Source organism: Rousettus aegyptiacus, unplaced genomic scaffold (genome assembly GCF_014176215.1).
Source record: "Rousettus aegyptiacus isolate mRouAeg1 unplaced genomic scaffold, mRouAeg1.p scaffold_m13_p_1, whole genome shotgun sequence".
Classification (NCBI taxonomy): Eukaryota; Metazoa; Chordata; class Mammalia; order Chiroptera; family Pteropodidae; genus Rousettus; species Rousettus aegyptiacus.
Genome location: NW_023416284.1, coordinates 45,305,175 through 45,318,508, shown reverse-complemented (window position 1 = coordinate 45,318,508; position 13,334 = coordinate 45,305,175). Strand labels below are relative to the sequence as shown.

Below are 13,334 nucleotides of genomic sequence, written 5' to 3'. Positions count from 1 at the left end.
CACTGACTTCAGCAATTAATTATTTAACCTTGACTATGACCTTGTGAAATAAGCGTCACTACTATTCCAGTTTCCAGAGGAAGAGACTAATACTTAGAAAGTTTAAATAACTTACCTAAAGTCACACATCATGCTAAAGCTAAAATTCAGATCCAGAACTAATTCCAGAACCATCTCTCTATATGTATGTATACATGTGTGCATGAGAGTAAACTGATATAAATTAATTGGTGACTCTTTATTATTAATATCTAGAATAATACCCAATATACCTTTAGGTTAACAATTACACATTACATAAGTATTTATATTAGGACTCTAACTTAGCAACATTTTAAATTTCTTCAAAGTAGATTCTGTGTAGGTTTTAATGTTACTCCCATCTCTTTCTTTGGAAGCTATCCCTAACTTCTGGGACAAGTCAGGTCTCCCTGTCTCCTGAATTATTACATTCTCTATGCATTATTGTAACTACTCATTTAACGTCTGGCTTCCGTTCTCCATGAAGACAGGAACATGTCTTTCTTGTTCACTACTGTATCCTTTCATAGTACCATGCACATAGAAGTCACTCAATAAATATTTGCTAATTGAATGAATACACCATAACAATATCTGTCTTTATAGCAATATTATCGAGGCCTTATTCTGCAAATTCGTTCACTGTTTTCCCTATCATATACCTACCTATTGCAGAATTAGTAACATGGAAAACCTTACCATTTTGCTGTGCATCAATCAAAATTAATTTTGTACATATATGTATAAGCGTATGAAGACAATCCTGATTCTTGCTAAATAATATTAACTATAAATATCTAGGCACATGCACATTAAAACTACAATAAGGAGTATTTCAAGTCAAACTCCCTAATATCATAACAAACAACTAATTTCTTCTTTTTAACATAACTTTTATGTCTATAAGTTTACTGTGGGTGTAGGTAGATAACTAAAATTTTTCTAAAGAGCTACTGCTACATGAAAAAAATTTACCACTCAATTATTTTTTAAGATTTATATAAGTCTTTGCATTTTTATTTGACACACACATGAATACTATAAATCTCTTTGGTCTCACATTATGTTCAGTTTTGAGTATTTATGTGCCAGGAGGAAGAAAAAGGAGAAAGAAATAAAAGATTTAAGGCAGATGAAAAGGAGTAAGAGAAGATGAAAAGCTTTGATGGGCAGTGCTTAGGGAAAACAGGGATTGTGCTATCTCTACGTTAATTTGTATTTGCAGTAATAGCCAGCTAGAGGCTGGCATTTTTCTTCTAGGCTTGATGTTGACAATTTTCCTATCTGGTATTTAGGTTAACAGTCATACTCAGAGTGCAACTGGGTCAGCCAGTTAAGCATTCCCTCAAACGTGAACAACTGAGAGACAACATATTGGCAAATGATATATATTTTATATGTTGACATATATATTTAAATTAAATGTAATATATTCCACAAAAACATATCTATTGAGTATCATGCGCTCAAAATGAATCACTAACATTTGTGTGGCTGCTTAAAGAAAAATATTCATTGGAGTAAGTTCCAAGTTATAATGCATTTTTTTCTAATATGGCTCCTGAATGCAGGCATGCCACAAGGTTAAACTCTCGCCTCCATGGATTTGGCCCTTATCTCTAAGCAAATGACTCACAAATTTCCACAGTCTATTTACTTCTAGACTCACACTATATGCATAGTGTTCAGGATCTCAAAGCTGAGAGGTCTCAAAAATGACACACAAATGTAACATACAAAGACTCATGGATATGGACAATAGACTAGTGGTTACCAAGGAGTAAGGGGAGGTAAGTGGGGTAGAAAGAAATCTAACTATGGGCGGTGAACATACAGTGCAAAATATATATGGCTTACTGTTGAATCGTACACTTGAAACTTACTGGATTTCATTAACCAATGTCAACATAATAATAATAATAAAGACTCATTTTTCCTGACCAAATCTATTATACTGGAGACTCCTTTTTCCTGATTGACATAGCACCTTTCTCCCTGTGTCTCAGGATGGAAGCTTTCACTCCTTTCCACATCATATTAGATGTCAAATGTTTTTCCTTCAGTAGTGTATTTCAAATCTCTAGATAAACATGGTAATGTCAGTTCCTTACTGCTTCCCTCAAATTGCTTTAGAAAATCCCTCAATTTCCTCTGCCTCTAATCCCGAAAGTCAAAGATGATCGTACCACTTCCTTTCGCAAGAAATTCTCAAAATTCCACCTGGCCTAGGAATCATATTTAAATTTCTTCTCTCAGTATTTAAATTAGCCCTCTACTTACTTTTCAAGATCATCTCTTAAAACATTCCTTGCTTCTCCCAATGTTTACTATCCCTGCATACATGTTTTTCTTCAAGTCATTTATTCAAGTGGGAACACTCTTAACCGTCTGAAGTCCTCTTTGCCTCTTAATGTTAGCCGGCTCAAGTCCCTGTGCCCTCAAGAAGTTATCTCAGATTCTTCCCAGTTAAAAATCTATCTATTGTCTATACTTTTCCAGCAGGTATTTACAATTCTATCATAATATTGATTGCACTATGTCTTTGATAGGAAATGCCTATCTCTTCTATTTCTTGTGAATTCCTAGAAGGCAGAAGCCATAACATTTTACCTCCATAATTCCTACACAAGGGCTTATAGCTAAGTAGAGCTCATGGAATGCTTGTGAACCACTGAATAAAGAAATAAGTGAGTGAATATTCTTTAACTTTTCTATTCTATTCATAATCAACCTCATTCCCTTTTCCTGCTTGAGGGAACTATTTAGCTTAAGTTTCAGGTTTTGAAATTCTTTATACTTAGCAACTCTTCTTTTTGGGTCCATGGTAAGAGCTCATCGGTGATACTGCATCAGCAGTATTAGTATTAGCAGCAGCACCTCAGATATGCTGAATCCAAATAAAATGATTTTTTTCACTAACCAAGTATCTCTTGCTTGATGATTCTGGATAGAAGATACCACCTACTATAAGCTTTCTATAAACATTAAATTGGATAGATTTCTGATATGAATTATAAGTGTTCACGCCCTCCCTAGCATTCACACAATTTGGCCTAGACTGAAGGCTAAAGACAGGGAGTACTTGGCTGACTATGATATTGAAAGTTATGTATTCAGTCTCCGTCCTTAATTCCTGGCACAGAGCTCCCAAAACTCTTGTAATTAATTTTTCTGAGTGATAAGAGTGAGAGGGGAGTCTTTTGTTATTCATAAGACTCTTTTACTCATACCCGGGATTATACTAATGAGGTGATTCTTGGAGGATGGGGGCTGGTTGCCAGAGGAACCAACTTTTGTTATTAGAAGATTGGAACTTTCTGTCACATCCCTGGACCTCCGAGAAGGAGAGAAACTGTGGAGATTGATTTAATCACCAATGGTCAGTGATCAAATCAATCATGTTTATGTAATGAACCTCTATAAAAACCCTAAACAATGGGGTTTGGAGAGAGTCTTGGTACTGGAAAGGTAGCATATCCAGACACGGCAGGAAGGTCCATATTTCTTCCCCCATACCTTGCTCTTTGCATCTCATTTGGCTATTCCTGAGTTGTAGCCTTTATAATAAACAAGTAATAGAAAGTAAAGAACTTTGCTGAATTCTGTGAGCCATTCTAGCAAATTATCAAAGCCAAGATGGGTGTGTGTGGGAACCCATAATTTACAGCTGACCAATCAGAAGTACAGGTGCTGACCTAGGACTTGAGATTGGTGTGTGATGTGGGGTTAGGGGGCAGTCTTGTGGGACTGAGCCCTTAACCTATGTGGTCTGTATTAACTTCAGGTAGTTAGTGACAGAACTGTTTAATGTGAGGGGGCAGGGGAACCACATATCATTGTCAGAAGCACTTTGAATAGTTAGCGAAAAAGAGTTTCTCTTTTATTGGCTTTCTATTCTATCACCAGCATGACAGCCATAGAGTAAACATGAGTGAGACAGGGCAAATGCTTCAGGGAGCAGGGAACTAAGTGCAGTATCAGTGTATTGGTCAATTACAGAGATTTTCAGAACAAAGCAACTAATTTCTTTCGAAGAGACAAAGTAAACTATGAAACGCTCAAAAGATCTGCCTGGTGGAACATTTTACAGGTTCCACGGCACTTGAATCTTCTGAACAGGTTTGGGCTATTAAAAAAAAAAAAAAGAAACTCTCTATGACCTTCAGTTAATTCTTTTTAATAAAGAGAACTGTACATTTTATACTTACAATATAATTTACATATAAAAATTTGGAATAGCTAGGAAGTGTGATTTTAATGTTTTTAATGAAGACAGTCTTGTATTGCTGCTTTTTACATTTCTATTTTCTTTTTCTGAATTGGTTATACTTAACACTTTGATTTACAGAGTGAATGCTCAATAACTTTACTGTGTTATTTATTGAAAAGAGCTTACAATGGGGTAAGAACAATTAGTGGACACTTCACACTTGAAGAATATTGTGAATTTAGCGCAACAGTTGCTTTTGAGAAAATTGGTCACACCTTCTAATTTTCCATTCTCTAGTGACTCTCAGGTGAATGAACTAATATCTATCTGGTTACATGTGAAAAATTAGTCCTGTTTGCTTTTTACAGGATATTGTTACTATGGCAGGGTAAAGAAAGTTTGAGTGGTTCATGACTATGATTGTGTCTTACTAAGTAGGGATACTTAATTACTAATTACTAAGTAGGGGTACTTAATAGCTTGTTGATAGAGGTCAGAAGTTTCCAACAGCCCAAGAGTTAATTTTTTTCACATAGATTTTTTTTCACATAGACAACATAATTTTAAAGAGGAAAATGTAGCTCCTGTACTATAGATGATTAAAGTTCTTACAGAAACGTATTTTTTTCCTCCATGGGGTCTAATATGGATAGAGAAAAGAACTTGAATAGTGGGCTGAATAAGAATGAGATGGGCATGAGACCAGAGGTCTTAGAGAGGTCAAAGATAAGGTGTAAGCAAGAGACAGGAGAGCTAAAAGGTTAGAAGATTAGGAAAAACCCACCAGCAACACATGCCTGGAGGGGCCGATGCAAAGACTGAATGAGATCACGTATGCAGAGCAGAGTATCATCCTAGGTCTCTAGTTAGGCAGCCTGGCTTTAAATCTGTACTTTGGCTCTTTCTGGCTGAGTGATCCTGCAAAAGTTACTTACATTATCTGAATCTTAATTGCATCATCAGGGAGTTGTGCAGCTGCAATAAGATAATAGATGGGATATAATTCGAGCTAGTCAGCACTCAGATATTAATTATTATTATTCATTACTTTAGGTCCCCTATTTAAAATTGCAACCCCAATATGCTCCATTCTACTTTCTTATTTTTATTTTTTTTCTGTAGAACTTATTACCACCTCCACGCTATGTATTTTACTTATGTATCTTAATTTTTTTGACACTCACATTAGAATATCATCTCCATAATGGCAAGAATTGTTTTCTGTTTTCTTTATTACTAGGGAGTGCCCAGGACATTGCTAGCATGCAGTAGTACTCAATAAATATTTGTCAAATCACTGTCTAATGCAGTATTTGCACAGGAAGGGTGAGAAATGATTAATTATGAAATAGCCAAAGTGACCTTTGCCAGTAGGGATCATTTTCAAGACGTGACCAGAGGTGTGGGTTACTCAGTACAGTGAAGGGAAGGTTTTTGGGAGCCGAAGACGTCGAAGAGGTTCTGGAGCCAATGTATCAGCCAGGTCATCCACATTGAATCCATGTCACAGGATGAAGCTAGTAAATGAGGTGGAGGAGAGAATGAAAAGGAGCTGCCTGCATCCCTAAGCCCATAGATAAACACAAAGGGGTACTCTGCAGGACAGTAGCGGGTAGCAACAAGAAAGGGCAGAAGGTAGAATTATCAGATGGCTTCTTTGCATTGGGGTTTGGGGGAGGTGGTTTGGAACCAGCAATAAGGATTTGGGAGAATTCAAACACTGTCTCCTAGTCCCATGACATATGACCCACAGAATTAAAGAACTTTCCATGGGGAGTGCTATCGGAGAAGTAATGGTCCCTAGAGGGAGCTGGAGTTCAGTTAAAGAAACAGATGGGTAAGTATGGCAAAGAGCCCTAGAATGCAGAGAAACGTGTAGCCTTCCTAAAGCCTTGATGGGTGTAAGAGCAGTGAAGAGGAGCGCAGTGCGGTCTAGAGATGAGTGTGCAAGAGGCTGTATGCGTGGGGGATAGAGATGGTATTCAGACACAAGGACACTGAAGAATGTATGATTGGAGGGTTTTTTTTTTTCCCCCATTACTAGATATGAGAAGATTTTGTAGTTAAATAAGCTAAACAAGGAGAGAGAGAAAGCACAGTTCTGGAAACAGGTTGATGTTAAAATGCTCTAGGGAACTATTCAAATATTTAACAATCACATCTCCTACTTGTCATGGAAATATCTTTCCCTTCCTCCCACCTCAGAAGAATACTTGATAGCTTCAGTGGAATATACTCTTAGATAAATGAATTGAAAAAGTTATTGCTTTTTATAACCTTTACTTTTTTATTAGCTCAACTTAAATAGCTTAAGATTTCTGTAAAATTTTTTATAAAAGTAGAACATTAAGAAAAGCTTTAGAACTCTTGTGAGTTACTGTCTAAATCTCATATCTCTAGTTAAATTAAATTTGGAAGTGTGAAGCACCTCATGTTACCTTCAAAGAAACCCAGAAACTAATGTTAATTGGTTGGTCAAACACTTACCGAGTGACTATGATGCCTAAAACACTGTGAGAGCGAAGCAATAAATAAGACAGGGTAAAATTTTTAACTATAAAAACACTGATAAGATGTCAATAAATCATAATTAAAAGTATTTATAACAAGTGACTATTTTGACATAAGAATCCCTCTTCCTCTTCTACGCTCCCTAAATGAAGAATTTAAGATAATGATAATTAATATTAATAATAACAAATGTGAATAAAACCAGAGTGCCCTAGAAGAATATACTAGAAGTGGCATTCAATAAAACATTGAATGACCATCTTTTTGGATTATTAAAACTTGGATGGAGGCACTATTTTTAAGGCAATTTAACATATCACTATTTCTATGTCATCACAGCAGAAAATAAAAGAATCTTTTCAGGTTGCACTCGCTAAAAATACCTGAGACTAATGTACATAAATGATGGAAAAAAACCTTCTCCATTCTTAAAACGTAGACATTCTTGCTCAGGTGGCAAGGTGTCATCTTTAGTGTCTTCTGTCTTCCTTTGAAATTGATTTTAATGTATTTATTTGTGTAAGCATTTCTCAATGATATAAGGAGGGACATACATTCATGATACGGCTGCTCTAATAGTCCCTTGTCTGTACCTCCCAGACTTGAGCAAGGTCCAAGATGAAGATAACACAATCCTAGAGATTCTAAGTAATTTCTATGAAAACTTTTTCTTTTGGCCCAAATGGAGATGCTTAAAGAATTTGGATTTTACTAATCAGAATGGAAGTTACCAACTTTAGATTCTGAGAAATCTACAACAAATATTTTTCTAAAATAAAAAAATGTGGTTCACATTGTTATTTCACACATTTATTAATACTTATATTTGGTTGATAAAATATATTTTAAAAACAAACCAACAACCAAATATCGTCTTTAGATTGGTAACTTAGAAAAAACGATTTCTCTCTGTTTAAGGAAACAGCAAGCTAAAACATAAGCAAATGAACCAATAGATACTCCAAAGCCAAAGCAAGCTGCAACCACAAAAATCCTGCCAAAGTGGGTTTTTGGAGCTCCAGGTAGTGAGGGTTGTCAGTAGTGTATTGCTTAATTTCCCAGTTAAAACCCAGTGCACTACAGCTTCTGCTGTGGCCACACTGAACCAGAGAAAGGGCCTTTAGGTAGGCTGGTATCTGCTGAACTTCAGGGTTACCAACCTATTCAACCATAGCTTTTCCTTTTGAGATGTGCTGATCAGCAAAAAGACACCTGGGCACTTTTTAGTCTCATTTGATTTAAAGAGAAAGTGTAGAAGGTCATAAGTTTGTAGACTTTGCCTCTTGGTTAATTACAAAATTGATAACCTGAGACAATAAAGGCTTCCAACATGATGTGGAAGATATGGACCCTCCTCTGAACACTACCTATCCACCTGTCCTCTACTTGAGCCAGGACAAGATATCAGATATTTGAAAAGTTTTAAATCAGACTATATTTTTTACTGCTCTCTAAGCTAGTCCAAGCTAAAGACTTCTATCTATAAGACTATCTCGCAAGGAAAATTCAAGATTGAGAGAAAAACGCCACACCACACAAACTACTTAAAAATCTATATCAATCATTCTGATTTTTTAAATTGCATTACAATACACACCCAAGTTTGGAAAGGTCTTTTTGTTGTCATGAAACACAAAGATAAGTTTAATATTTAGATACAATTCTAGAGTAGAATATTATTTGGCCAACTTTTGATCCTAGGATAAATTTAGCTATTTAAAATAGTAGAAGTGCAGGGCTTAAGTGATAAATATTTATTGTAAGATGGCCCATTAATTAAGCTAAATTACTCAGATTTCTCCCACCATTAAGTTAAATGAGACATTTAATCAAATTGGAGTATAAAATGATTTAAAATGTAATTTAAAAGATAAGAACACTCATCCTTAATGCAGAATATAACAAATTATCCAACACTGAGGTTAGATATCTGACATCATATTTATGTATATTTTCCATAATCTTCTAAAAATGACAAGTCCAGCGATAGTTGTCCATTTTACTATAGTCGTTCCAGTTGCAATTGCAGGAGATGTAAATAGAACTTACTAAAATACTCCTTTTTTTTTCTTTTCCTCAGTTTTCTGATCTTCTCTGCAGCATTCTTGTCATAAGGCTATACATACATATTTACATTTTACAACAATAGATTAGATCTGAAATATTAATGATCCAAAGAGTTAAATGCCAATTCCAACCAAAAGTGCCCTTGTATTCGTTGCATTACATTTGCAATAGAATTAGGAAAGAGCCCTGGTTGACAGAGTTAAGTTCCTTGGCCAAAAAAGATTTTTTTAAAAATATTTTTTTAAATTCAATTTAACACAATTAAGTAACCAATATTAACTGCAAATTAGCTTTAAGTTTTTAATATGAGAAATTGAAGATCCCATACAAACCAAATTCATGTAATGTTTCTTTTAATATATAATATTTTCTAAGTAGCCATAGCATTTTTATGTAGAGGATGAGACCAGGTCTTTTGAAGTGAACTGGGATTTTGAAATGCAGGTGGGGAAAAAGGATGAGGGAAATATAAATTAGTATTTGGTATGCTATGTACTACTTACCTTCAAAAGTCAAATAAAACTTTCCTCTGTCAAACCAAACGAGGGAAGGCTGTTCATTCTCTGTATGGCCAGGAGTTGAAGCGGGATGGGAAAGGTTAAGGAGAGGGAGAGAGAAGGACACAGTATGAGTTACAAAGCAGGTCATTAATCTCACTATGGGGGAGGGCAGAGGCACTGCATGCCATCAGCGTGCAGGGAGAAGGGAAAGCTGGAGATCTATTTCTTTGTTTATTTTTTAGTTCGGGGAAACAGGAAGCAAAGCAAAGCTATGGAGGCCTAAAGGGATGGGCACGCGTCGTTGGTAGCTTGATACTCGGTGCATGTGCGCATGGAGCAGAAGTCTTCCTGGCCATGCAGGGGCGTCAGCATATTTTAACTGCACTAGTTTGGGCAAACTGTCATTCAGCAATTGCTGTAATCATTTCATCTTCAATGTCATCCCCTTCTATATTTTCAAAAAGATAAACTCGGAGTTATGGGTTATATAAACTTAGCTTAGGTTTTAAATGGCAATGGCATTGCATATCAATTTAATGTTCCTGGAAGATGTCATGAATCTTCCATACCCTCCCCTGGAATCACCTTAGGCATCCAGACACAAAAGACCCTTTACCTACATACCAAAGAGAAAATAAGATTACTAACGATGCTCTACTTTTGTTTAAATTAAAAAGCAGTCACTGGACATGTAATTCTGAGCAGTTAAATTATTCCTTCCTCTATAAATTCACAAAGCAATAGCATTTCACCTTTTTCGAAACTTTTCATCGAGAAACTGTCATGCAACCTGCTGCTTTTTAGTACATTTACTTAAAAAAAAAATTCAATGGCATGGGTTCCACGATGAACAGTAAATAGGGTGCATCTGAGAGACACCGGACACTCATGAGGTGAGAAGCATGTCCATGAAATTTATAGCATTCAGATGGCATAATGGCTTGGATTTTAAAGTCTAGGTATCTAGAGATCACTTGGCTAGCACCATACCTGCAGGGGTTTCACAGCGCTTTTCAAATGAGGGCAGTTTGTCATAAAAAACATCATCTTCTGACACTACGAACCAAAGAAACATAAAGGAATGGAAAACAAAAACACAAATACAAACCCCAAATGAAATCAAGCAGCACACTTTACTGACCAAAACACAGGGATGATTTTAATGGAAAAGGAAAAAAAATCTAAGACACTGGGATTGTGACTAGCATGTAAAAAACGATGTGCTTATTTAATGATGATTCTATGAGAAGAAATTAAAAATTTTAAAATGCCAAGTTTTAGCATTTGTGACTTTGGCTGAAGTCAGCTCCATGGAAGAAATTGTGCCCCCACCTTTTCAGGGAATTGTTAAAAGCACTATCATTAATAATTGACTTGTGCAAGTGTAGTTCATTCAGACACAATTCTCAAGTGGCCAGACACATGTCCATCAACAGAACCTCCTGACAGCACAGACAGCTCAACAAAATCATCCAGCATGCACCTCCCTAACCCCCATGGGGAAAGAGAAAGCTTTTAACGAGACCATAGGAAAAACAAACAAACAAACAAAAAACAGTATAAATCAAAGGTCCCTGAATGACATATACCATTTTAACTTCATCAATATCCAAATTCAATTTGCCTTGCACCTGTCTTTGGTGGTTATGGACTGCTATTTTGAATAGCATTATTGTGATTCCATCTTTGGCTATGGTATCCAGCTATGGCCAAATGTCTTTATAAATCAGTCTCAACAGTTGCTCTGGACTCCAACCATTTCAGATCTTTGCACATAGTCTCCCTTCTAACTAACAAATGCAGGTAATTGTGGTTTTACTTTGTGGTTTTAAAAAAGCATTCAATGCCCCAAGTCCTAAGGGTATTTAATAGAAAATTGAATAAAATTTGTATAAAGACTAGTAAGGGAGAATCTTTCCACCACTGTAGAGAAGTAAGATGGGGAAATGAATGAGCGTAGCAAAATTATTCCATAAACAGTGTTTCTTGGAAAATATTCTCCTAGCTTGCCTCCTAAACTTAGGAAGAAAGGCAAGGAAACTATTTCTTTGTCAATTCTTAAGGTTCTAGGATATCATCTGTCAATCAGTTTTTATTATACATGTGGCTAGAACAAGTTAATGCAACTCCTGTAATACCTATAGAAGAGGAACAGGACAAATGGACTAAGGAGGACACTCTATAGTCTCGAGAGAAAATGGGAAGCAAAACAGTTACATTGGTAGTAACTGAGTGTAATGGTGTCTGTTCATACCTACTAGTGAGAAATGATGGAGAATATTCCTTTATTTTGAAGAACTAATTCCATATTTATGATCTCCTTGAAATAAGGAGCCTCCAATGTTGCCATTTGTTCTTTGAGCTGAAGTTACAAAGAAATAGTTCATAAGGGTTGAATAGTATGCTTATGATTTTTTCTTATTTTTGTGGTTGTGGACATAGAGGGCTTAGAAGAAAACATCCTAAATAAATCAAAGAACTTAAAGAATAAGTCATCGAATAGCTCTGCGCCTGGTTTAAATAAGTGCAACACTCAAATTAAATACAGAAAAAAATATTTCCTTAAGATTTAACCATGGAAATTGCCTCAAAGTGATCTGGGATGAGGAAGTCAGTACTGGAGATAAGCTTTCCCAAAAAAAAAAAAAAAAAGAAAGAAAAAAAGACCGAGGAGGGAAAAAAAAGATTATATGAAAAGATTATATATATGGGAATTTTTAATTGGGATCAAGAATATCTATTTCCAAATGTCTGTCTTTTTGTGCAGAATAATTGGCATCAATACAGATATTTTTTTGAAAAAGCTTATCCAATTCAGAAATACCTCCCAGCTTGGAGAGACAAAGACTTGGAGGAAAATATTTTAAGTTTTAGATGCTATGGTTAACATTCCAGTACTTCATGCAAATCATTTTTGCTCAAAGTTCTATACCAAAGGAAGTATCAAAGTCTATCTGGTGCCCATAAATGATTACTTTGCATTTATTATAAATTTCTGGAATGTTGAAGAGGCAATTGAAAATGCATAATTAACAGTAAAGGTACATAATTAACAGTAAATTTAACAATGAAGAAAAAGCGTCTTTATGGTAGTCTTTTTGCATTGGATTCCCAAAGAAAGATTCTGCAATTGTCTAAAAAAAAAAAAAAATACTGATACTGACTACCACTCACAGAAATAAAAAAAAAAGTGAACAAAAATGAATATTTATAATTAGAGATAATTCCTTTTATCTCTTTATCTAAATGTCTAGGAGTTTGTTTCTTAGAATAACTTTAAACATTTTTTTTTCTATTCTCATAATATTATTAGATTTCCTCCTGAAATCACAGAGTAAAGGTCCAGTGAGCTTTATAGAGCACAGAAGTTTATTGTATTTCATTATTTCTAAAATATGCACTTTTTCACATTTGAAATTTGTTGTATTTTCACTCTGAAATTGGGATGGGTCTTAAAAATCATTGTGATAAGAAAGCATCGCATCTTAGCTCAACTGGCAGCTTTCCCCTTTCTTACTTAGTCATATATAAAACAGTAGTGCATCTTCTAATCGAGGGGGTCAACATCAGAGAAATGTAGTTGCATAGAAGCTCTTCATTTAAGAGTGACAATACACAGAAAGTCCTATTTTCAAGTGTGGCATCAGATTTACTACTTTATTATCACAGCTCTCATGAAAGATTTTATGCCCTAAGTCTTATAGGGGCATATTCTTATATAAATTGTCATGTAGAAAGACTAAACTTGCTCTTAAAAATTTAGTCTTGAATTATGTTCAACTTCGCTTATTGATTCCCACCACACTTGCTCCAATTTTGGTTAAAGTTTCATAGAAAATGTCAAAGAGTATTGTGGTGATAAGAGGGAAATATTGAGCCATGGACTTCAGGAGATTTGCTGCCGAAATTTTCTATCTCCCTGAGTCACTCAACTACATTAAGCTGACATTCCAAGTCGGTCACCAATAATTGACTCTTTGGTACTGAACAGCCAAAGCATGTTTTCTCCAAAAAGAAATGAACAG

General features: G+C 35.4%; 1 protein-coding gene across 23 annotated transcripts in view; it reads right to left on the bottom strand.

Annotated features, from left to right (window-relative positions):
- The window catches only part of SGIP1 (SH3GL interacting endocytic adaptor 1), a 181,468-nt gene that overhangs the window by 37,200 nt on the left and 130,934 nt on the right, over positions 1-13,334 (bottom strand). For 11 of the 23 annotated variants that reach the window (XM_016120846.2, XM_016120851.2, XM_016120853.2 and 8 more), the window contains one exon: positions 9,313-9,372. The exons of 9 other annotated variants lie outside the window; for them this stretch is intronic. In XM_016120846.2, the coding sequence (XP_015976332.1) occupies positions 9,313-9,372 (60 nt within the window). Of the gene's footprint in view, positions 1-9,312; positions 9,373-10,299; positions 10,366-13,334 lie in introns of all 23 variants that reach the window. 3 more of the 23 variants (XM_036234937.1, XM_036234972.1, XM_036235004.1) reach the window with 1 other exon arrangement.